At 46.3% G+C, this 22393-nt stretch overlaps 9 protein-coding genes across 9 annotated transcripts; 3 read left to right on the forward strand and 6 right to left on the reverse strand.

The window, feature by feature from the left end:
• Positions 1-3102: 3102 nt before the first annotated feature.
• Positions 3103-3258, forward strand: C8R40DRAFT_991141 (uncharacterized protein; the record flags this gene model as incomplete). Its single annotated transcript, XM_046236724.1, has 1 exon — positions 3103-3258. A coding segment is annotated over one exon (156 nt), but the record flags the coding sequence as incomplete, so codon positions are not given.
• Positions 3259-3692: 434 nt separating this feature from the next.
• C8R40DRAFT_1086771 (uncharacterized protein) lies at positions 3693-4098 on the reverse strand. Its single transcript, XM_046227355.1, has 3 exons — positions 4002-4098; positions 3854-3942; positions 3693-3786 (listed from the first exon to the last, which is right to left on the reverse strand). Exons 1-3 carry the CDS (start codon positions 4004-4006, stop codon positions 3704-3706), a joined length of 177 nt encoding a protein of 58 aa, XP_046090563.1. The 5' UTR covers positions 4007-4098; the 3' UTR covers positions 3693-3703.
• Positions 4099-5164: 1066 nt separating this feature from the next.
• C8R40DRAFT_1086773 (hydrophobin 1) lies at positions 5165-6244 on the reverse strand. Its single transcript, XM_046227356.1, has 5 exons — positions 6102-6244; positions 5789-6044; positions 5640-5733; positions 5440-5583; positions 5165-5380 (listed from the first exon to the last, which is right to left on the reverse strand). The coding sequence occupies exons 2-5, from the start codon at positions 5890-5892 to the stop codon at positions 5339-5341; spliced, it is 384 nt and encodes a 127-aa protein (XP_046090564.1). The 5' UTR covers positions 5893-6044; positions 6102-6244; the 3' UTR covers positions 5165-5338.
• Positions 6245-6719: 475 nt separating this feature from the next.
• On the reverse strand, positions 6720-8549 carry C8R40DRAFT_1036256 (beta-tubulin 1 tubb1; the record flags this gene model as incomplete). Its single annotated transcript, XM_046223566.1, has 10 exons — positions 6720-6774; positions 6835-6899; positions 6957-7241; positions 7289-7452; positions 7506-7734; positions 7786-7934; positions 7986-8066; positions 8133-8396; positions 8445-8460; positions 8517-8549. The coding sequence occupies 10 exons, from the start codon at positions 8547-8549 to the stop codon at positions 6720-6722; spliced, it is 1341 nt and encodes a 446-aa protein (XP_046090565.1).
• A 344-nt stretch (positions 8550-8893) lies between these two features.
• Positions 8894-12670, reverse strand: C8R40DRAFT_1245771 (uncharacterized protein). Its single transcript, XM_046233627.1, has 5 exons — positions 12444-12670; positions 12176-12392; positions 10566-12125; positions 9844-10517; positions 8894-9797 (listed from the first exon to the last, which is right to left on the reverse strand). Exons 1-5 carry the CDS (start codon positions 12635-12637, stop codon positions 8978-8980), a joined length of 3465 nt encoding a protein of 1154 aa, XP_046090566.1. The 5' UTR covers positions 12638-12670; the 3' UTR covers positions 8894-8977.
• A 53-nt stretch (positions 12671-12723) lies between these two features.
• On the reverse strand, positions 12724-14657 carry C8R40DRAFT_1234683 (uncharacterized protein; the record flags this gene model as incomplete). Its single annotated transcript, XM_046233369.1, has 2 exons — positions 13972-14657; positions 12724-13494 (listed from the first exon to the last, which is right to left on the reverse strand). Coding segments are annotated over exons 1-2 (1245 nt in total), but the record flags the coding sequence as incomplete, so codon positions are not given.
• Positions 14658-15219: 562 nt separating this feature from the next.
• C8R40DRAFT_1035802 (uncharacterized protein) lies at positions 15220-16347 on the forward strand (the record flags this gene model as incomplete). Its single annotated transcript, XM_046223532.1, has 1 exon — positions 15220-16347. A coding segment is annotated over one exon (1128 nt), but the record flags the coding sequence as incomplete, so codon positions are not given.
• A 791-nt stretch (positions 16348-17138) lies between these two features.
• Positions 17139-18356, reverse strand: C8R40DRAFT_1036566 (uncharacterized protein; the record flags this gene model as incomplete). The annotated part of the gene is made up of 3 exons (XM_046223589.1): positions 17139-17309; positions 17373-17423; positions 17478-18356. 3 exons carry the CDS (start codon positions 18354-18356, stop codon positions 17139-17141), a joined length of 1101 nt encoding a protein of 366 aa, XP_046090569.1.
• Positions 18357-19792: 1436 nt separating this feature from the next.
• On the forward strand, positions 19793-22357 carry C8R40DRAFT_1166731 (uncharacterized protein; the record flags this gene model as incomplete). Its single annotated transcript, XM_046230903.1, has 9 exons — positions 19793-19852; positions 19906-20036; positions 20098-20108; positions 20170-20292; positions 20350-20400; positions 20459-20547; positions 20607-20825; positions 21154-21565; positions 21624-22357. The coding sequence occupies 9 exons, from the start codon at positions 19793-19795 to the stop codon at positions 22355-22357; spliced, it is 1830 nt and encodes a 609-aa protein (XP_046090570.1).
• Positions 22358-22393: the final 36 nt, after the last annotated feature.

The following is a 22393-nucleotide window of genomic DNA, read 5'->3' on the forward strand; positions in this document are numbered from 1 at the left end:
TTTGCTAAATCAGGCAGTGAACAGGGACTGGCAAAGTTTCTCATCACATTTTCAGTCTACAACTCAAAGAAATCACAGCTATGCCCTATTCAGTGTCCTCGAGTCATACCGTCTTACCCTTGCTGAGCTTCCAGCTCCATCATCAATATCTAGCGGCAAGTTGGACAAGCGAAAACATGCCCAAATATACGATAAAAAATCACTGGAGGTAGTCCGGACTGTTTCAACTCAGAGGGATAACTTCCGTATATTTCTTGCTGCTGAAAAAATTATTGGAACTGGGAAAGACAACAAAATCTATGATATGTATCCATGTTGGGTATGGATTTATTGTCCCCAATATTATTTTGACTAACTATCCTAAATTAGGAATGGATACTTACCCTCTTCAGGCGAGATGAAACCAAGTTTAAACTCAATTCACACAGCCAACCAGATGCAGTCTTAAACTATCTCCCACACCGTTACTTCTCTGGACTCATATCCCACTTCTGGTGCTGCACAGGTACCCAGGTCTCTCCTGCACATTATCAGCTTCGTGTGGTACCTAAGGAGGAAATCCTACTTCAGTTAACTGCAACCAGTTGCAAGCAGTACAAGGGAAGTGTGAAAAAGTTTATTCTGGATCTTGTAGATGTTGACCGAGCATTATCCCCTGTCCAACGCTGCTATCGGATTCTTGAAGGAGAGCAAATGTGTGATGGTCAACATACATCTATGCGGTTTTACCTTTCACTTCCCATTGTCTTGATTCTAGAGCTTGGTGAGCCAGAGGCGAAGGATAATATGTGGAACTTTCCTGCTGTTCTTCCTCTTACCCGTCGAAAACGTCAAAAGCAAACATCAGTTACTGATGACTCCGATGGAATAAGTAGTGGTTCCGAAGTGGCTGGAACTACAGATAGCTCAGGTTCTGCACATCGGGAATCTGACACATCAGAAATGGTGTATGATTTTGTTGGACGTGTTCTTGTAGGAGATCAACACTTTGTTGCAAGGTATAGCACAGTGTCTACTCCGACAGTTCCTGATGTGGGGAATTCTCATACTCCTCGGCGCAATGGGATATGGACATACAACGATATGGAAGATAACTGTAGCGGGTTCCCTTTCCGTGAGCCTCATGCACGTGTAGACACCCATCTGTATGGTTCAGGCATTGAGGCACCCCATGGGAAAGCCACACACAGTGTTGTTTATCATCTCCGAGGGGGAACAGGAACCCAAAAGAAATTTTTCGAGCGACAATGCACAGAACTCAAACATATACACAAAATCCTTGTTCATACTCCACCTGACTCAGATCCTCTCCAAAATCACATCCCCACACTTTCCCTCAATATGTCGACTGTCTCTATGCTCCGCACCAGTGACATTTTCTGGAGATCCCAAAACTCGAAATACAGTTCTGCTATTGCTGAATACAATTCCACATCATTCAATACAACTCCATCTCCATCTAAAAGCCCTCGAAAATCTCCTAAAGCTGCGAAACATGTGTCCTTCCAATTGCCACTCGAATCTGAGCCAGCGCGGGTGCCATCACTCACTATCAAAATTCCACCACAAAACCGAAAAACAAAGTCTTCGACTCACTCAGACTTGTTCTCAGAAAAAACCACAAATGCTGCTCAAAAAGATGTCCAGCCATTTCCTGACATCGACACAATCACCATGAAATCGAGTTCAGATGATCCTGACTTCAGCAGTGAAACAAAGCACAAATCAGGTATGTTTCAAAGAATGACAACAAGCTGTACTAACTATGGCTTTTCCCCCTAGCCCGTAGTAATCCTCTGCAAATCAACAGTCTGTATGATGCAGAAACTGAAGATCTACTCAAATCACCAACGCCTGGCAATATTAACTGCCGTTGTGGTGTGGGTGAAGATACTCATAAGGAAGAACTACATGGGACAGTCATTCAATGTGCTATGTGTCGAAACATTGAACATCTTGCATGTCAGAGGTATGGGTTTGCAAGTTATTTGCCTGCCTCGCATTCCTTTTTGTGTCAAGGATGCAACCACAATGGTATAAAAGAAGTGCTTCTAAGCTTTCATCCAGGCTCGAAGCCTATATATCCTGGGTATTCTGGTCATTTATCTTTGTTCCATACAATAGTACTGATACAACCCTACAGTGAAAATGAGCGTACATTGGTGGACCGTCTCAGGTAAGAATATGCTTAATTAAACCCTCTATACATATTGTTTCAGCTGGACCATGTTTTCAGGCCAGGAAAAGGTGCTTTAGGAAGAGTAAGCGGCTATTGGTACCCAGGAAGAATTATTCAACAGGAAAAAATTGTGATAAAAGGAAGGAAAAAGGGAGCTCGTAAATCCCGTTTCCGTTATCTTTTCAAGTGGTGGCGAGAATGTATATGGCCAGAAGGTTTACTTTCACCCCCTGAGTCAGTTGTGTGGCTAGAAGAGGATGACGTTGTCTCTGCATTGTGGGGTCAACAGAAAAAGCGACGGGAAATCCGGGTGAGATACCTACTACTATCAATTCTACATGTCTCATTCATAACATTTGCAGCTGGGAAAGTGGAACCGTAGCACGAAAGTGCCAGGACCCCAGTCTGATGAAGAATCTGAATTCAGATTCAATCTTTTCCCGCACACAGAAGAGATTGATTTAGCACTTGCACCTCATCATGCCATACTGGACGCTCTCCTGATGGACGTGGGCTCCATTACTCAGGCCTTACATGTTCCAACTCTTGACTATTTGAGGAAGAAGGGAAAACGACTCAATAGCAGCATCACATTCACGGGTGGATTGACATTGGAAGATAGAGCACGAGTTGCCCAATGGTTTGATGAGAAGGTCAATCAAGGACGCAAATCTCAGCATGAGTGGCATAGGCGTTTACCTTATTCACATGCATTAACAGTGCTCATTGCTTCTCGAATCAAAGACACAGTCGGAAATGAGGAGGACTACCTTCTTCTGTCATCTGCAAATGAGAAGGAAGTGTACTTGTTGGACAAGGCATGGATTCATCAACAGAGCGACCCCGATCCCGAGCTTAGTCGTCAATTCAGGCATGGTGTTGTTGACGTGGAAAGTGAATGTCTGTCATTACTTGAGCTGCGGATGTTCGAGCGCTCCAAGGCAGCCGGGAAAGCTGGATACTATCAGTGGGGTTTGGATGTTGGGTGTCATCAAGACGATTGGAATCCATATGAAGGCTTAGAAGAAATGGATGCCCGCGACTGGTCTTTCGATGATGCGGATGAACTAATCAAGGTAAATAAACCGTTTTCATCCATAATTACCACTCACAGTTACTACTTAGCATGGATCAGGCTACATACCAAACACGAAACCTTTACTACTGGAGCCTGCAACAAATGATCAATATCTCAGACCAAAGCCTATTCAAATGCGTAGCAAAAGGAAGGTGGCAGACGATGGTGGGGATTGCACAGAAGTGTTGCTGCCACATAATAAGATACAAAGGATGTCCTCAAAGTAGAACTCCGTAGAATCATTCTTACTTCTACCGAAGTGGTATAGACATGCACTGGTGTTAGAATTGTCCAAGCGACTATGGTCTAAGGTTGGCGCAGCCACCGCGTCAGAACCGCGCCATGTGTGCCGGTTCGCGCCAAAAGTTAGTAGCCCCAGACATGTCATGTTCCGTGATGTATCATACAAATACAACTAATCATTAACTTCAAAACGCAGTCCAGTATCAATACGTAGCCGCTGTCCTTCTCGAACTGCAGCATCCACAGGTTAAGCAGTCGAATATACCAACGATACAGCTCGTTATGGCTAATCAAATGAAAGCAGGTAGAAGGGTTTGTCATAACATCTTGGTTAAGGACCGAAATTAACTGACCTGCGACAATGCATTCAAGTGCACCTGCTATGCAAGCAATAATAGACATTATAGCATCGCCGATGCATGCGAATATGGAGATAATACAGCTATGGAGATGAAAAAGTATTCAAAATTAATTGGTGCAACTCTGGTGAGATCGACTTACCCCATCGTGATGAGTAAATATTTCGTTCCAATAGGTAAGATTTCCTTCTGCTGTTCAACTTCGCCTTTAAGGTTGAGGGGTTGGGAAGGTAATGGTGTGAAGTGGGATATGTAGCTGGGTTGATATCGTAAGGATGTTCATTTTATACACACGAGGAGTTGGAATTGAGTGAGTGACGACATATTCATCTAATGACGTAAACATCGATGGTGTATGTAGATAGGGGCTATTCCAAAATACGGCTTCTCCGAGAAGGAGAAGATTGAAAGTTGTTTTAATTTGCTAAGGTTTACTACGTATACCACGTACGCTATCCTCGGAATTTATCTGATAACTCTGAGGCACGGCTCTAGCCCTCAACTTTGTCTGTTAATTGAATCACCACATCATTAAACTAGCCCCTGTCTGAATCACCGACTAGAAATCAAAGCCTAAAGGTCCTCAAGCTCGAAGAGTTAATTAATTTCCTAGACCCTTCAGGCCCAGGTTGCTGAGCTCTGGGCATTAAAGCTGATTTTCACCACACTATGCCTTTGGTATAATTAAGTGTGGTCAAAGTATAATCTGTACAAATCGCATGGTTAGACTCACCCAAGTGGTACTACATAGCCTCTGTGAAAAACTGGTCTCATTCAGAGAATTAACGTTACCATGACTGTGCTGATAACGTTACCATGACTGTGCTGATAACGTTACCATGTGCTGATACCAGAACTAGTAGTGAAATTTGTTGATAAAAAAAATTAACAATCGAAGTATGAGCAAGGAACTGGAAATAGCGAGAGAATCTGGTACGATTAGTGACTAGGCTTTAGTAAGTTCCGTCGCCGACTCGTTAGAAGACGATGACAACAGTAATATCTAAGTACCATAACTAGAATAGCTTAAAATTGAGGCGGATGTACCAGTGATGAACATCGTTGTCACCATTCGTAAAGATATACATCGACCCTAGAACGCCCCAGAAGGCACTGGTATCAGTAACACCTATCAGGAATCTTTAATTTTGATAGACGACGATAATCGATCTCTGTATGGCATTAAAACCAATTTTTGGGTACCTTCCCAATATTGTTCAGTGGTTAGTCTACCAGAGCACGCAAAGTCAGGATACAAGCAGCTTGATTCCAAGGTGCAAGGAAAGGAGCTAATTTCATATGCAACCTTGCTGAAGATTTAATGAAAATGAATTACTGACAAAAAGAACAACGTGTATTGAGAATACGGAATGCTGCCATCATTTTAATGGTCCTTGAACAAGTACTACTACTACTCAGGATGCTAGTAGAAATTTGACCAGTCGCCCACGAGCTGATCGCGACTCTGGTGCGTCGCAACTAGAGTTGCAAGGGACTGCAGCCAAGGGAGATGAGGTTGCCCTTCGAAATTCTCATTAGTTACTCGAAATACCTGCAGGAGGAGGAGAGAAAATCCTTACATAAGAGTTATCGGTGCAACAAACGGCCTGGGATTGGCATGCACCCCCAACGATGGGCAGGCAAGTGAGCCCGACAGGAACATCGGTGCCCGAGAGAACGATACCCAAAAGCCCCAAAAGAGAGGAAACCCCTGCGGCACTCGACTAAACGGCTGTCACATCAACTCTGTCATAGACTGATCGAATACTGAAATGCCTACATTCTGCACAGACTGGCAGCATTTTTGATCTCCGGTGCTGCATTGACTCTTTGTGACTGTAGTAGTAGGAGAAGAGGCGGTGACGGTGACGGTCCTGTACGACGGTTAGTAACAGCGACGGACAAGACAGCCATTGAATAAACCCGTACGTGGTTCCTCCACCGCTCCATTCGACACCATTACCAGCAGGGCTAGCAACAACAGCGGTGACGAGGATGGCAAGGGAGACTGCTTTGGAGAGCAAAGAAAGCATTTTGTTGAAAAGATGTTAGTGGTTGAGCGATTACTGGAGTAGAACAGGGAGTTTTGGTTCTGGAGAAAGGATCTACAAAAACGACATCTTTTATACCTGAGCGGAAGGCCCAGATATGAGTTTGTGAGTTCTTTCTTGAGCTAAAAGGTAGGCTAGACTCTTGGAGATTGAGAAGGTAGAGAAGTTCTAAGTTGACGACGGCGACTTACCTATTTTCGCCGCTGTCGAAGACTATTCGTGATTGTATTGTATAGGTAACAAACGCTAGAGGCGGAGTATAAGGAGTGTCATTGCCGTTGAAAGAAGTAGTACGAAAAATATCAACACACTATAGTCTGCTGCAGTCTTAGGTCTACAAATAAAAATGTCGTAGTCGGACCATTCGAGGTAATTCCATTTTGGATGCTGTTGTGAGGGAGTCCAGTCCAAAGTTAAGCTAAGAGGCTCTAGGAGAAAAAAAGGCCACAATGAAATTAATTCTACTTCATCGAACAGCATAGATAACGAAATGCATATGGTCACAGATAAGGAGCGATGAACCATCAGACCGTAGCAACAATTTATGCAACTGCCTTTCTCCGAGGTAGACTGTAGAAACCACAGATAGAAGTCACACTTGGAGACCTCAACTGCAGCAAAGACATTCCCGCATTCACGTCGCGTTGACCTTCAATCGGGATTACATTAGATCCGTGATATGCAATTCAAAAGTAGAGTGCAAACTAGTATAAGGAACGAAAAAAGCATGAGGGACATAAAACGATTCGACCATCGAGAGAGTGCTAAGGTATATTATGGAATGCAAGAGGAACGTTTTGGAAAAGTGTCTACTGATCTTCTTCAGCTTGGAGCTCCTCCTCGTATTCACCTTCCTCCTCGACGCTGATGAATTTGAAAGTCAGGAGAGACATTAGCAAAAAAAAGTAATAGAAATCAACTCACGTAGCATCCTGGTATTGTTGGTATTCCGCAACCAAATCTTGCATGTTCGACTCCGCTTCAGTGAACTATGTAAACATTGCATCAATATTAGAAAGAGAACGCGATGACAAATTTTCGCATACCTCCATCTCGTCCATACCCTCTTGCGTGTACCAATGCAAGAAGGCCTTACGCTTGAACATGGCAGTGAACTGATCACTAACACGCTTGAACAGTTCTTGGATGGCAGTAGAGTTACCCAGGAAGGTAACAGCCATCTTCAGGCCTCTCGGTGCTACTTCGCACTGCGCACTGAGTACGTTGTTGGGAATCCATTCAACGAAATAAGCAGAATTCTTGTTTTGAACGTTCTGCATCTGTTCTTCGACTTCCTTCATTGATACCTTTCCACGGAATACTGCGGCAACCTGAAAAGCGATCAGAACGACAAAGAGTAACATCAAATGAGACCCACAGTGAGATAACGTCCGTGTCTTGGGTCTGAGGCAGCCATCATGTTCTTGGCATCGAACATTTGTTGAGTAAGTTCGGGAACGGTGACAGCACGATACTGCTGACTACCGCGGGCAGTCAATGGTGCGAAACCAGTCATGAAGAAGTGAAGACGGGGGAATGGAACTACCAGTACATGTCAGCCATCGCACACGAACACAAAAAAAAACTTTTCGAACCCATGTTCACGGCCAATTTTCTGAGATCTGAATTGAGCTGTCCAGGGAAACGCAGACAAGTGGTAATGCCGGACATAACAAGGGACACAAGATGGTTGAGGTCACCGTATGTCGGTGTAGAAAGTTTGAGGGTTCGGAAGCAAATGTCATAAAGGGCCTCATTGTCAATACAAAAGGTTTCGTCAGAATTCTCGACGAGCTGATGAACGGAGAGGGTAGCATTGTAGGGCTAAACAGAAACGCGTTACAAGTGATGTTGTCGGTGAATTTGGGATCATACCTCTACGACTGTATCTGAAACTTTGGGACTAGGCACAACCGAGTACGTGCACATCATACGGTCCGGGTACTCCTCACGAATTTTGGAAATAAGCAAAGTACCCATACCGGCACCTGTACCACCACCAAGCGAATGGGTGATTTGGAAACCTGACAAAACCTTGATGAGACTTTATACGCGTGGGAAAATGGAGGTAGTACCTTGCAAGCAATCAGTGGCCTCGGCCTCCTTACGAACGACATCGAGGACCGAGTCTACCAATTCAGCACCTTCCGTATAATCTGGAGAAAAAAATAAGAAAACGCGTTGAGAAATTTAGTTTGAAAGGAATGTGTAACACCACGCACGTCCTTTAGCCCAATTGTTGCCAGCTCCAGATTGACCGAAGACGAAGTTGTCGGGTCGGAAAAGACCACCCAGAGGACCTGAGCGAACAGAGTCCATAGTTCCAGGCTCGAGATCAACAAGAACAGCACGAGGCACGTGTTTGTTGCCGCCAGTCTCGGTGAAGTAAACCGAGATACGCTCAAGTTGCAGGTCATTATTTCCCTTGTACTGACCATCAGGCTCAATGCCATGCTCGTCGCAGACAACTTCCCAGAATTTGGCACCTACAACAGTCGTTAGAAGGGACATAAATATACAGATGAAATACTCACCAATTTGGTTACCGCACTGCATGTAAAGAAACACCTTGAGAACACGAGCTACGAATCAATAGTGAGGCTCACCTGGCCGGTCTGCAAGTGAACGATTTCACGCATTCTGTTAAAATGTGTGAAGATGAGCACATGAAATGAACAGTACACAGAGATACACGCGAAAGACCGTCGCGTTTTACGAACAATCAACAACGGGGATTACGCTGATAGTCGCGTATAAAGGATACAGAAAGATAGAGTAAACCTTACCTGAGAAACTGACGAAGGATAGAGGAAGGATTCGAGTACGGTGGCGGCGAACAAAAGGTCTGTTGAAAGACACACGATTTCCGTTTTGATCGTTTGAGTTCCGCTTAAAAAATTTAAATCTCCGCAGTCACATGCAGTCACGCGCGCTTGCGCACAGACCCTAATTTGAAGTTACAAATCGTGAAGTTTACGAACTCGTGAAGATGAACTCATGAACTACGCTGCCCAATATGGCATATCCATTGCGTCCTATGAGTCGTACATACAATCAAAATACAATCTTAATACTGATTTCGTTTCTCATTCTTGCCCTTATTTGACAGTCCTGCATGAATCTCCTCATCCATGAGACCTACAGCGGAGATATCATCAAACATCTCAGCTTCCTCAACAGCCTTCCTGTCTTCTCCCACCCATCCAGGCCATTGATCATGATCTTCATCAAAAATATCATCTTCCTGTATGTTGTTGGATTCTTGGGGATGTTCACCTGGCGAGACTGGACGAGAACCACTCTGAGAACGATCTGATTCCTCTTCATGGGACAGGAAGTCCTCGTCCTCTTCATCAAACTCAAGCGGAACGGACGCAGAAGCACTGCTGTCCAAATTGGTAAGATGCTGAGGTGACCGGACCTTGATGATTTCCCGTTTAAAACGCCCAATACCTTCGCTCATTCCGTCCCCTATGCCTGTCATGGTTCTGATGGGGATGTGGTTTTTGAATGATCGCGGTTTAGTTCCTGGAGCGCCATTTGGGAACATAGGTAGCACTGATTGAGCGGGTGTATGATCTAACCCTCCAGTCAAAGCAGAGGTGAGGGGCTCATCGAAAGACGATGACAGTCGTCGACGGTCGTAATGAATAGCAAAACCACCCCCTTCGACAAATGACTCGCTGTGACCGGTAGAATACGCGCTCACTTCGATCCCCTTGCGAACTTCAATCTTAGTACCAGTGAGGTCGAGTTGATATCGGCGGATGAGAGCATGGTAGTCCTCCCCTAGAGTTCGGAAGGAAAATTGATGCGAGAGATAAATAGAACGAGGAAGAACTCGAGTGGACCCAGAGTGTGTCGAAAGCTCTGCCTGTGCTAGCCAACTAAGGGCAATGAGTTTTGGTTTGCAAAAATTAATCCAAAACTTACTTGGACTGATGAGTAGTGTCTTGCCTTGCTGAACCTCTTTCGTCGTTCATCGATGTTTCTTTTTTCTCGGGCCAATCTCTCCCGCGTCGTAACCTCCACGAAGTGACAAAGTTCTCTCTACCTATCAGTTCGCCATTCTCTGCCTTGGAGTGTGGAAGACCAGTGGTTGCCACAGAGGATATTCGTGGAGATGTTGACACGCTCAATCGTCCGCCAGCGTTGGTCCCGGGTAGTGATCTGCTAGCACCCGTACTACCTATAGAGCCGAAGTTCGTACCAAGAATTGAGGCTCCATCGTTTGGTTTGAATTTGACATCAGTATATATGCGCCTTAGGGACAGTATACCATCTGTGGGATCAAAAACAAGAATATCCTGGAGGTTTCTTGGACGACCATGAGGACTAAGTTGCTGGTGAGGAGACAACGACAACGTATCGGATCGCATGGAAGGTGATGAAGACATGACAGTGCTGACACTTCCGTAAGAATGTTGATGTGTAGGTAGTAAGTGCGGAGAGCTCAAGGGTGGAAGAAGGTTTGGGGGCAATTGACGTTCCTCCTCAACCGAGGGCTCAAGAAAAGTAAACGCAAGGGGAACTTGAGGTTGATCCGGCCTCGGATTTCTGGTTACTCTCAGACGGACCAGAGGATGCATATCGGTCGGACTTGTTGGCTGGAAACAACGTAAGATCAATTTAAAAGAAGGACGGAGAACTTTTACCAATTCGGTGACATTATTTACTCTACCGGTGGTGTGACTAGGAATATCGGAGGGCCCACCATAAGGATTGACAGCGAAAACATGCACAGTCCGTTTCCGTGTCCCGATTGCCAACCAGCGACCGTCTGAGGCCCAATCTGCCGAATCTATTACAGCGGGAGTTCGACCTCGACGAAGATTATAGACGGGAGGCGGAGATATGGTTGGAATATTAATAGGAAGAGGCGGGGAGAATCGTGAAACATCACCTCCTCTCGATTCGCTATGAGAGGTGATGTTGCGGTCTTCCGATGCCTCATGAATTCGTTGCATTGGATCAGTTCTGATCTCGTATATTTGAGCGGTCTGACCGTCCCTAGAAACAGTCGAGAGCAACGTTCCACTAGCTGAAAACCACATATTTGACAAAGGGTGCGATTTGGATGCGACGAAATGCATAACGACAGCAGGAGAGCTAGTGTTCTTAGATGATCTTGTTTGAGACGTCGTATCCGACGTTAAATGAGCAAGATCCAACACTGTGACATGATAACCGTTCTCAATAATTGGCAGGGTCCGCGGTGGTGCAGACGGTCGGAGATTCGAACCTGGAGCATTCGCCTGACCAACACTGATGGTTTTCCCGACTTCATATCCATCAATACCCGTCGATCCAGCCGGACTCGTGGAATAACGACGATCCTGATCTTCAGTTGAAGACGTCGCCGCAGGAGCGCTGCGGGAAAAAAACCTATTTGCCAAACCACCGACCCCACCGCCAATTGCGGCGCCACCTTTGCTACCTTGACGATTCATTCTTGAATAAGGACCCGAATCGGTCGCAGCGGCCACGGCACTCTTATATGCCAAGCCACCCAAGGTTTTCATTCCACTCAGGACACTTCCACCAACCTTGAGCGCGGCATTACCCACGTCCGCTTGGCTGATCCCACCAAGTGCGCCAAGTGCGCCACTTGCACCTCCTGCGCCTCCAATACTAGCCAATTGTGCGCTAAGCGTAGATCCAAAGGCAGACGCTGTTGATACTGCCGCATCAGATAACGTTGATGACGTTCGGGGTTGGACTCCGTTGACCGAAAGCGAAGTATTGCCTTCCGGAGAGGAAGCGTAGGCCAACAGACGACCAGAAACAGAAAATACGGGAGCAGGCAGGGGAGTGGTCTCAGGTATATTCATGGACGGAAGCTCCGCTGCCTGCGAATCCTGTCCATGCATTGTAGCACGTCTTTGGCGATTATAATCAGATGGTTGCCTCCCATAATGCTCGCCCGTGGCATCAAGGGAGGTTGAAGAAAGGTCGGAAGAAAAATGATGCTCTACAGATGGTGATGTTACATTATTGCGATAGCTTAGATTGTGGTATTTATCATTGAAATGTTCGTTATAGTTGTTATATATGCCGTTGACTATATTTGAAGTGGTTTCCAAAAACGAGTGACGTCGTGAAGATGAATGCGAAGATTTGTGACAAAATGGTAGGATATCGCTTGAGGGAATTTGGTGCAACACGTCGAAGGTTGTTGAAGAGAGTACGTGTAGAGCTGGAGGGACGGTCGTACTCTGAAAATTCTCGTCAGGATCGCATCACATGAAACGATAACTATACGCACAACTACAACAAAGTCATTGCCAACTTCAAATCGTCCACCGCCGACAGCAAGCCCAGGAATACGGATCCTCTTGGTTATATGATGATCCACCAGGGAATAGATTAACAAAAAGGTATAATTATCAGCAGATTCTGGAAGAACTTCATTCTTGGAATTGAGCAGTACGGAGTCCGAAGCCTCATCTACAAGATCTCGTTTGTCCTCAGTCGGGGTTACACTATATCAACGGTAAGAGAACAGCAAAGGGAGAAAAAAACGAAGCGCGAACACTAACAGTATTCCCAACATTGGACTTGTTTCTTCAAGTGGACCTCCTGGTATTATCCCTGCATATGCAACGGCCACGTCCAGTAAGTCTTCATTTGGGTTCGAGTCATTACTGATGAGTTGCCGTACAGACTCGGATGGCAGATTTAGGAGTTCCGTGACCGAGCTGAGGTCGGTACAATCCCATATCTGCATTCCTGAAGGATGATACGAAAGGAACAACAGCCGTCTGGAAAATATCAGTCTCATTGGTACAGTACTACGAATGAGTTACAACTCACCGCCCACTGAGACTATGATCCCATCGTGCCGAAATGATCGTATCCCCTTCGTCCGGAGCCCCATTGATGCTAACAGGAATAACAGTCGCTGAAGGTGAGCGAGCAGTGTTACTCTGAGTTGCAGACTGGGCGACGCGTTTCCTGGATCCAGTATTAGCCAGAGCACGCGAAAGTGCTGAGTCCTGAACATGCGGCAGCTCGTACTGCGGCGCACGCCGTGCACGTCCGCCCGTAGTTGATAACAGGCTTCCATGATTGGCACCCTCTCCGCCATCACGTCCTTCCCGCCCAGTGGAGCTCGAAGAAAATCTTTGTTGAGCTACCGCAGGAGAAAAACCATAGCTATACCCGTTGGAGACTCTCTTAGAAGGTCTAATAGTGCCTTCCATGTGTTGTGAGTCAAGATGAAGAGTGTCATTGAGATCAGCTGTGCCGTCTGAATAGGCGATAGGCGCACGGTCAGCCGACTCGAGAGAAGAATTATTGGAATCGCTCGAGCCGCTCACGGACACATCATTTCCAGACAATGTCGCGGATGGTCTATCTACACCCGAAGATGAGGCGCGACCTGCACCATCACCATGATGGCGGATACTGGTCCTAAGCTTCGCGGGGCGCGAGCTTGAAGGAGGCGAGAGAGTAAATGCCGAGGAATCGAACGGAGCAGACGTTGGTGGAGAGGCTGAATAATGAGGCAAGCTGGGTAGATTAAAATCGTTCGCTACGACTCGAGAGAATGCATCCCCAAGAGAATTCGTGCTCCGTCCTGCACTGTCAAAGAATGCATCAGCACCTGGTTCAAGGTTTCCGCTCAACGGAGGAAAAGGAAGGTCATCAGAAGCAAGAGGACGAGGAGTATCAGGCGGGGTTAGTAATGGCGAAGGGGGCAAAATGACGACTAATTGAGAAAGTATTTGCGAAAGGTTCTGGGTGCGAAACATGGATTGAAGGAACAGAACAAAGAACGGTAGTAGGTATGACACGCCATGACTCCATGCACGCAGCCGCAATATATATCATATGAGACCGCCTTCCATTCCTATACATACACGTGTATGCACACCTTCAGACCTTCGCGGTAGTTCAGGTACCCCAAAAGTATGATCCTTAAATGATCGTCGATTTTGCAAAACTTTAGAATGATCTACTTCACAACTGAAAATGACTGCAGAGCCACAATCCAGAGATAGTGCAGAACCAAAGATTGCAGATGCAAAGCTTATAACACAGCATAGAAAGAAAACTCACAGTGATGACAAAATGGGAGAATGAGCAACACCACCCGAAGTCCCAGATTCGTCCCACAAAGGAGTTAAGAGCGGTTCTGATCGAGGCTGACGGGTATCCGAGGGTTCAAGCAGGGGAGGAGTCGGAAGAGACCGCGAGGGTATTGAACGCTCTGTCTCTTGGTTTGGCGCGACATCAATCAACGGTTCAACAGATTCGCTCGATTCATCCTTCCCAACCAATGCTCTTTCATACGTACTTTCCTGCTCATTCCCCTGATTATGATCAGGCTCCAGTCTCTGAGTCCTTGCCTTCGCAGGACTGGGGCTGATTCTCCGCTCCAGGTGCCCCACAGCATCATCGCCACTGCTCCCCGCCGAATCATCAGGTAACGACGAGGGATTCATGTCCGGTGACGGCCGAGAGCTAGGAGTAGGCTGCTGAAAGATATGTGTATGTTGTTTGTGTCGTGCATTTCGACTATGTCTTGAGGGCATTAATTAGGTTGTTATCAGTAGAATAGGCAAAAGAGCAGCAGCAAAGATGGCGGTAGAGAAACAAGAGAGTCCAATGTATAAAATAGATATATGTAGATCGTGCAAGTGAATGCAAAATCTTCCGAGAGAGTTGTGGTGCTGGCGTTTGAGACTGTAACTGGTAGAAGTGAGTACAGTGACTCGAACAAGGCGGCAGGCGCACCCGGTCTCTATCTGCCCAAAAAGGCAAGCGTTATGATTATGATCGGAATGGTTCCCGTGACCCGAGCGCCCATTGACGGAACCTCCGTCCTTGAATTTGGGGTATTTTTAGTGAAAATTCCACAGCTGCTGAACGTCTCTCTCAAAACCTATTCTTTGCAGGCAGATTGATAAGATTTCGACACCTCGATCTGTCGTGACTGGCATTACTAACTTTCATTCGGATTTTTCTTCTGACCACCTGGCACCAACGTTAACATTCATCGATCATATCTTTCAGCAAAACTACTCGGATCACAGGTTGCATGTACATATGTCCTTTCACCATTTATTATGACATTTTATCCTGAATATCATCTATTGATGTTTCGTGTACAGTGGAGGAACAGGGAGGAATTGGAGTAGACTAGTAGAGTAGCAACCACAATAGCTCTTGCTCGTCAAGGCTGCTCCATCGCAATGCACTACAACGCTGCTGGAGAAAAAGTTCAGGCCTTAACGAACACTGTCATAGTCGGATGTGCTGTCAACTTCATAAACAAGTCGTACAAAAGATGGGTTATCCGAATATAAAAATAACTCTCTTCTTGTCAGCCCCGGAAAGTCATGGGTAATGCTCTTTGGTCGCCTCCCTTTGGTCCTTCCTCAACTTACACTTTCCGATAAACCCCTCAAATTCCGTGATGTAGGCCGATATGTGGGCATCTTCTTTCAATCTACCCACCGTAACATGTTCGCTCCCCACTACACCAAAAAGCGCAACGCTGCCGTTGGGACTGCACGCGCAATCACTGGCTGCGATCTGCTTGTTGGAAATCGACGCATGCCTCCCTCCATCACTAAACAACTTTACACAGCGCTCGTGGACTGCCACCTCACCAATGGTTGCGAGATCATATCCGATACCGACCCTAGTCTTATCCAGATTCTTGAAGACGTCCAGATACGCTTTCTATGCCGTATGCTCAACCTCTCCAACAACTCTGTCATCACACCACTATTCACCGAATCGGGCATCATGCCTATTCGCACCCGCCGTGCATCGCTCGCACTCCGATACCTCAAATACCTCATCACTCTCCCTCCCTCTCACTATGCATTCTCGGCCCTCTGGGACAACGACAACCTTTGCCGTGCTGGCTCTCCATGCTGGCTCTCGGACTTGGACTATGCCATCTCCCAACTCCCGGGCCACCACCGCCTGCCTCACCTTCAGGATCTCAACAATGACTGTATTGACACTCTCATCAAAACCATTGAGTTCTCCACAAAATCTGAACTACAATCCCATATCGACACCTGGTCAAAACTCTCTTTACTCAGAAATCGCCTAGAACCGAAGGAAGCGGGTCCGGCGAAACAACAAATCATTGGACTTCAACATTATCTCACTCAAATCAAGAACCACGCTCATCGTCGCACTGTCACCAAACCCCTCTGTGGCGACCTCACCCCCCAAGTATTCCGAGCCTCTGCCTCACCCCTTCGTCCGCTCACCCCAACTGAGGTTCTTAACCGAGCCTGTCGTGCATGTAATCTACGGGGAGAGACTCCACAACACCTTCTGTTTCAATGCCCGTCTCTTACCTCTATCACTTCTCTCCGATCCGAGTTCTTCTTGTCCATTCGACAGTCTCAGCCGCTACTACGCAGCCCAAATCTTTCGGATTCCACTGCGCTACACTATCCAGGTTATTAGTTTTCGACTGGAACCTAATCATCCCCACTGCTAAGTTCATCCACAAGGTCGTGACTCTCTGGCAACTCTTTTTAGATACTGGTTTAGATGGCTCCTTAGAACATGTTGAAAGCGATTATGAGTCAGAAGAGGAGTGATTTGCGTCTGTTCTGTTCTATTCTTTATGTATACAACAACTACCCTGTACTACATCCCCTTCACTCTAGTAGCTGCAGTTTACCATCCCAGGTTGGATGAGCATTCGCTGCAGCGAAGATTGCTGGGCCCGGCTGTTCCCTTGTGGGACCCCGTCGACTCGACGGAGCCGCGTATATATCTATCTATCTATCTGTTTAAAAATGCTTCAAGACCGTACTATAGGTCGGATGGGGAACATACAAAACGTCAGCATCGAAGACTCCGAGAGAACCTGTACGCTCAATGCGGGATCAAGCTATTTAATCAGACCTTTCTCGAGTCTCTGAGACTCTATAATCATAGCTTACTCAGTTATACCTAGTTATGCATGATTAAGCAGCAATGCGGTCGCATAATTTTCGACTCCAGGCAACAGTGTTACGTCAATCTCATGCATGCCTTCAATACAAAATATAGATCATTGTAGCTGACGGTAGGTAAAACGCGAGTCTACAAGCTTGAACCTAAGTCAAACTTCACAAAATTGACAATGCTTCGAGTGAAGGTACGCTCGGTACTGTTGACGATTAATCATAGAATTTCCTTCGACAGACAAATACTAACATTCCTCATTCTAGTGACAGAGACAAGATACATATTAAATACAATAAAATTCATGATTCTTCTAAACACATCCACTTAGAGTTGTCTATAAACCAGACTTTGCCCATGGGCAGAATAATCGTTTTCAACGTCGGACAAGATTTGTGCCACATTGCTGCTATTTTCTGCTCATCATCTTGAGATACGTCGTCGGATGAGGTGGCTGACATGTACGTCAGATACTTTCATAGGAAGATGTTCATTGATGTCCGCTTCTCAATCCAAGATAGATAAAGCTTGCTTACCTGCAATGCTTTAAACTTCTTTAAAGCCGGAACCAAAGCCTCCAATAGAGCCTTTGGAATGACTGTCAGCCATTGATAGAACGATCGAAAATGGTATGGGGTTACCTCGGAGCATTGCGCGAGCAGGATGACAATGTGTAGAGCCTCAAGATTAGGCAAACGGCTGGCTATTTCGTCCAACAGATACACAGGAGCATTGGGGTCGAAGCTGATGATGTTAAGCCTCTCAATGGGCTCAGATGACATATTTAATACGTGCAGGGAGCGGTAAACACAGTCGGCATACAACGGCATGGAGACTTGCGTAACAGGTCTACCTTCCAGAATCGAGGCAATTATGTCTGGGCCAGCATGTATCGCCCGCAAACGAGATAAGCGCGGCAGAGCCCCAGGAGACAGAGAAAAGGGAGTGGGGTTCGGATTCAGATTGAAGGTGCTCAGATTCAACGAGAATTTGGCGGGGTCGGAGTTGAATCCGCGCAGCGTAAGGTCAAGCAAGGAGGGTTGAGCTTCGAGGAATCGGATTAATGAATCGTCATAGGGAAATGAGGCAGAAAACTTCTTCAATTGAAAAGAACATTCGCTGAGGTCCCACGGATGAAAATCAGTTGGTCCATCGATGCTGAGAGTATTCAGTAAAGTAGTGTTGCACAGAGCTCGAATGGCGAGTGTATACATGTTCCGAGTGGGATAAGAGATGAAAGGCCAGTGTATATCGAGCGACCTGACGAGCAGGGCCATCCTTGTATTCTGCGACAGTATGCGAAGACATTTGACCGATTCCATGGGCTTCACAAGCCTGATCGTATGATACAGTACTCGGACAGCCACGGCACTCAGATGCTTGTTCGAGATGGCCACATTGCGGATGTCATCTCGGCTCTGTACGCAGCGCAGTACAGAATCCAAAATTTCGATGGGCAGAGTAGGATAAGGAGATGGTGGGAGAACGGTTTGAGACGAGCCTTCGATAAGATGTTGCATTTTTGTAGGTCGAGTCGAGCTCTCTCGCTTTTCTGCTTCGCACAGGAGACCATCCTTTCGAGCATTAAAATTGTCGAGCATGTTAGTAACGGTCGTGATCTGTTGGTAAACCAGGTCTGCTTGCTGAGCTGCATAGAGAACCGCCATTCGGATTGATGATATTCAACTTGCCTGGTCAGTAATCATGTAAGTGCTACAAGATACGCGACATAGAGACATAGTCACGCACAAATGCCACGGTGATCTCAGTCCAGAGAGATCCTAGGGTATAGGCTGGCAGTGGTTATGGGCGGTGTGAAGAACATACTTTATTTAACTTACACTCGTCCGTTGTCGTTCTTTTTCTCACGCCTCATTATGCTTTCTGCAATGACACAGACCTCAGCGCTCGAGTACTCAGCTGTCAAACTGGGGGTTGTCCAAGAATCGGAAACACAGCCAGATGGATGAATGGTTCTGTCCTTGGACCTGTCGTCCTTGGACGGGGTCCCACAAGGTAACAGCCAGGCCCAAGCGTCTCTACTGCGGTGAATGCTCATCGACCGCAAAGATGGTAGACTGCAGCGAGGGCGGAAGGAAAGAGATACAACTCAGTATAATTTGTCTATCCTATCCTTTGCTGTTTGATTTTGATCAAAGAGACCTGCATTTCCGAGACGATTATCAACTTCTCTTTCGGAGTTGATAGCCAAATCCCATGGACAATGGAGAGAATCGATAACTTCTCCGATATCATGTGGTTCAGAAGATGCGTTTTTGGGTGCGTCAAATGCCTATGATTCATGGGAAACATTATTGCATGTTCTAGTATCGATTCGGGTACAAACGGGTACAATGGAGTGACAAAGACCATGAAACACACTTTTACTTTCCTTCGGCTATCCATTGGATTGAATACAGGATCCAACGACTGCGAACGAGTTGTTACGATATCGGACTCACACCGAAGTTCTGGTCAGGGTGTATACAGTATATGCTAGTGATGCAATCTGGATGGCGTAGGAGCATCCTACCTTGTCTGAGTATAAACTCGTGCCAGACTCAATTTACCACTAGCTAGAACGTCTGAATGATTTGTTTGACACTGTTCTACCGATTAGTGTCCTCAATTAAACTTCCTCCTTCCTCGAGGTAAATTTAGGTAGAAGCTGGTAGAAGGCAGCAGCTGTCATTCCGAAGCTTTACGGTGAGAAGATTCTTACTTTCCCGGGACTTATATTTTGTCTCCAACTCCTCATGTATTTCCTTTACAGTGTGATCTTTCTCAAGTTCTGTTCTGGCATCCTGATGCAGTTGAATGATTCTTGGACACACACATATTTCCATGCCCCAACCCTGCAGCTCCTTCAAAAACCCACAACCTGAGACAATTTTGCCCGAACGACTTTGCTTTCTTTTTTCTTGTTTCCTCAACCAATATAGCCTGTAAAATCATGATGCGTTTCTTGACTGTCGCCTGCCTGAGCATAGCTACTCTTGTCCAAGCTCAGAATCAAGTATGTGTTATTCTTCCTCGTTGAATTTCTACATCGTTCTTATTCTCCTATAGACAATTCAGGTGCAAGTGGGTGGTACAGAAAATGAGAGTGGCGGAATATTCCAGTTCAACCCCTCCAGCTTCAATGCGACCAATGGAAGTGTCATCACCTTCGAGTTTTCTGGAAACCCTGGAAACCATAGGTATATTCGTCCAGTCATTTTTGAGTCAAACTCTTTGCTCATCTCTTTCGAATCGTTGCAGCATCACTCAAAGTGCGCATTGTGTTTTCAGCTCGCTCTGATCCTGACGTGCAAAATATGTCTCTTCACCCAGGTGCTCTATCCAATCCTTGTCAACCACTGTCCGGCGGCTTCGATTCTGGCTGGGTGCTCATACCTACTGGCGGCGTCTCTCCTAGCCCCTTGTGGAACCTGACCGTCACGGATGATTCGCATCGTCAGTACCTGTACTACTGTCTTAGCAAGATTTCCTAAACTTACACATTCTTCATAGCCATTTATTTCTTCTGTAAACAACTGATTCCGTCTCCTCACTGCGCCGCGGGTAAGCTCTTTGTGTAATATTATGATCATCAACAGAACTCAATAGAGGGACGACTCAGGAATGGTTGGAACAATCAACGCACCTAGTAGTGGTACTGGTTCTTTGAACGATTTTTTGAACAATGCGAAGCAAACGACCGATTCCGGCGTAAGTGGTTCCCCTCTTGTATCACTTGCCCTCGCACAAACTGATACACATTATATCAGCAAGGAATCGGAGCTCTCGTAGGACAGGGTGCTTCAGCTTCAGCTGATCCTGGACCTCTTCCGAGCGGTGTGACTCTGTTCGGGACCCCAGGCGCTACTGCTGTCAGCGCGGCTAGCAGTAGTACTGGGGCTGCTGCTTCCACGAGTGCAACCACATCCGGAAATGCAGCTTCCCAGATGAAATTCGATCCGAAGATTTTTGTCTTGCTCGCTGCCTTAGTGAGTTTTGCCTTGATGTGAATGGCTGCTAGAATCTGCTGGAACAATATGACTTTGACTGCTAAATTACTCCTCTGAATTTATTTACTTCGATATCCACTATGCCGCTACCTATCTTCATTATACTCGTATTGCAAAGCTGAACAATCGAGGAGCCTGTGGTCGGTACTTCCATATTTTGTAGCCTCCTAAAGGCAGACTGTATTGAGTCGAAGTTACCACTTAGATTTTGCAATTGAGCGCTTTGTTTACTATAACACCGTTTCGGCGCCTGACGAGAACCTGTATTGAATCCATGCTCCCGTCTTCATCCATGCTGCGTCGCCAGCTTCGGCACCTTCCAAGAGCCATTCACCAAACAAATACTACTCGTTCTCGCTTCTTAAATACTGCGCAGAACTCGCAGAAAAAGATCTATGCGTCGCAGGCTCAGTCCGCAAAAAAATCGGCAGCTGTGTCTTCGTCTTCGTCACCATCAGCATCTAGTTCGAAAACCAGTACATCTAAGAGCCCCACGATACAAGTAGGAGAGGATGGTTCACCACATATACCGGAGCGACCGAAAAGCTGGCTGACGCACAAGGTCGAAACTTCGCCTACAGTCAGATATTGGTTCATGAAAATCACGGCTTTGCTCGGATACCATAGTCCAAAACAGCGCGCCGGACTCAGAACTTTCCTTCTATACGAGCGTATCTGTGCTGTTACACCCGATGCAGAAAGAAGTTTTTGGCAGAATGGTACGTAGATCTAACCATGCACAAAATTTTCGGGATACTAAACGGCTTTTGTCTTTAGAATGTGACTTGCCTCCCACATTCCAGTCGTGGTTCATTATTACAAACCTACACTTCTGGATGCTGACTGTCCGTCTCCGCGCCCTTCCTGAACCTCACGGTAGATTCTACGTTCAATTCCTCCTGGATCACTTTTTTCTTGATATCGAAGACCGTATACGTGCCATTCTTCAACCATCTATCCCTCCCCGCGACCCATACACGTTCTTCACCTCCTTTTACATAAATCCTAACATTCCGAAAGACGGAAAGTTGAAGCGGGGCAGTCGAGCCCCAGAACGTCTAGTAACGCGACAGATGAAAATTTTCAAGGAACAGTGGATGGGTATGGGTATGTGGTTTGATTATGGTCTGGTAACGAACGACATGGAATTGGCAAGTGCGGTCTGGAGGAACCTACTAGGTGCCCGCGGCTCCCAAGGGATTGCCTATCCCGATTCCAACCCTCCCAAATTCCGGAGGGGCGTCAACCTCGTTGGAGGTGCAGTAGAAAATCCAGAAAAGATTGATCTTGAAAAGGAGCAGAGTCGCGATGATGGTTCCGGTGTGCATGATTATCCCCCGGATGAAATCGACAAGTACGTTCGATATCCGGAGCTGATGCTCGATATCGTAACATACATGCGTAGAGAGATCTTGCGGTTGGAGAAAATTAGCGATGAGGAGATTATGGAAGGAGGCTTGGAAGCTTTGAAGTTTGGGCGTATCAGACCCAACGTACCGAAATCTCAATAATTGTAATCGTTCATATGATGCAATATCACTACTCTC

Source organism: Lentinula edodes (genome assembly GCF_021015755.1).
Source record: "Lentinula edodes strain Le(Bin) 0899 ss11 chromosome Unknown C8R40scaffold_4, whole genome shotgun sequence".
NCBI classification, from domain to species: domain Eukaryota; kingdom Fungi; phylum Basidiomycota; class Agaricomycetes; order Agaricales; family Omphalotaceae; genus Lentinula; species Lentinula edodes.

Bases quoted from the DNA above. Each gene is read 5' to 3' on its own strand.
- C8R40DRAFT_1086773 (XM_046227356.1), bottom strand. From the start codon at position 5,892: ATGCTTTCTTTGCTCTCCAAAGCAGTCTCCCTTGCCATCCTCGTCACC. The intron at 5,584-5,639 runs GTAGGCATTTCA...ACAGCCGTTTAG, and splicing joins GCTGCCAGTCTGTGCAGAAT to TCGAGTGCCGCAGGGGTTTC. The intron at 5,381-5,439 runs GTAAGGATTTTC...AGAATTTCGAAG, and splicing joins GTTGCACCGATAACTCTTAT to GGCAACCTCATCTCCCTTGG.
- C8R40DRAFT_1086771 (XM_046227355.1), bottom strand. The intron at 3,787-3,853 runs GTCAGTTAATTT...TCATTTGATTAG, and splicing joins ACTTGAATGCATTGTCGCAG to CCATAACGAGCTGTATCGTT.
- C8R40DRAFT_1245771 (XM_046233627.1), bottom strand. From the start codon at position 12,637: ATGCAGATATGGGATTGTACCGACCTCAGCTCGGTCACGGAACTCCTA. The intron at 12,393-12,443 runs GTTCGCGCTTCG...CCGTTGATATAG, and splicing joins ATGTTGGGAATACTGTTAGT to TGTAACCCCGACTGAGGACA. The intron at 12,126-12,175 runs GTGCGTATAGTT...GAGAATTTTCAG, and splicing joins GCAATGACTTTGTTGTAGTT to AGTACGACCGTCCCTCCAGC.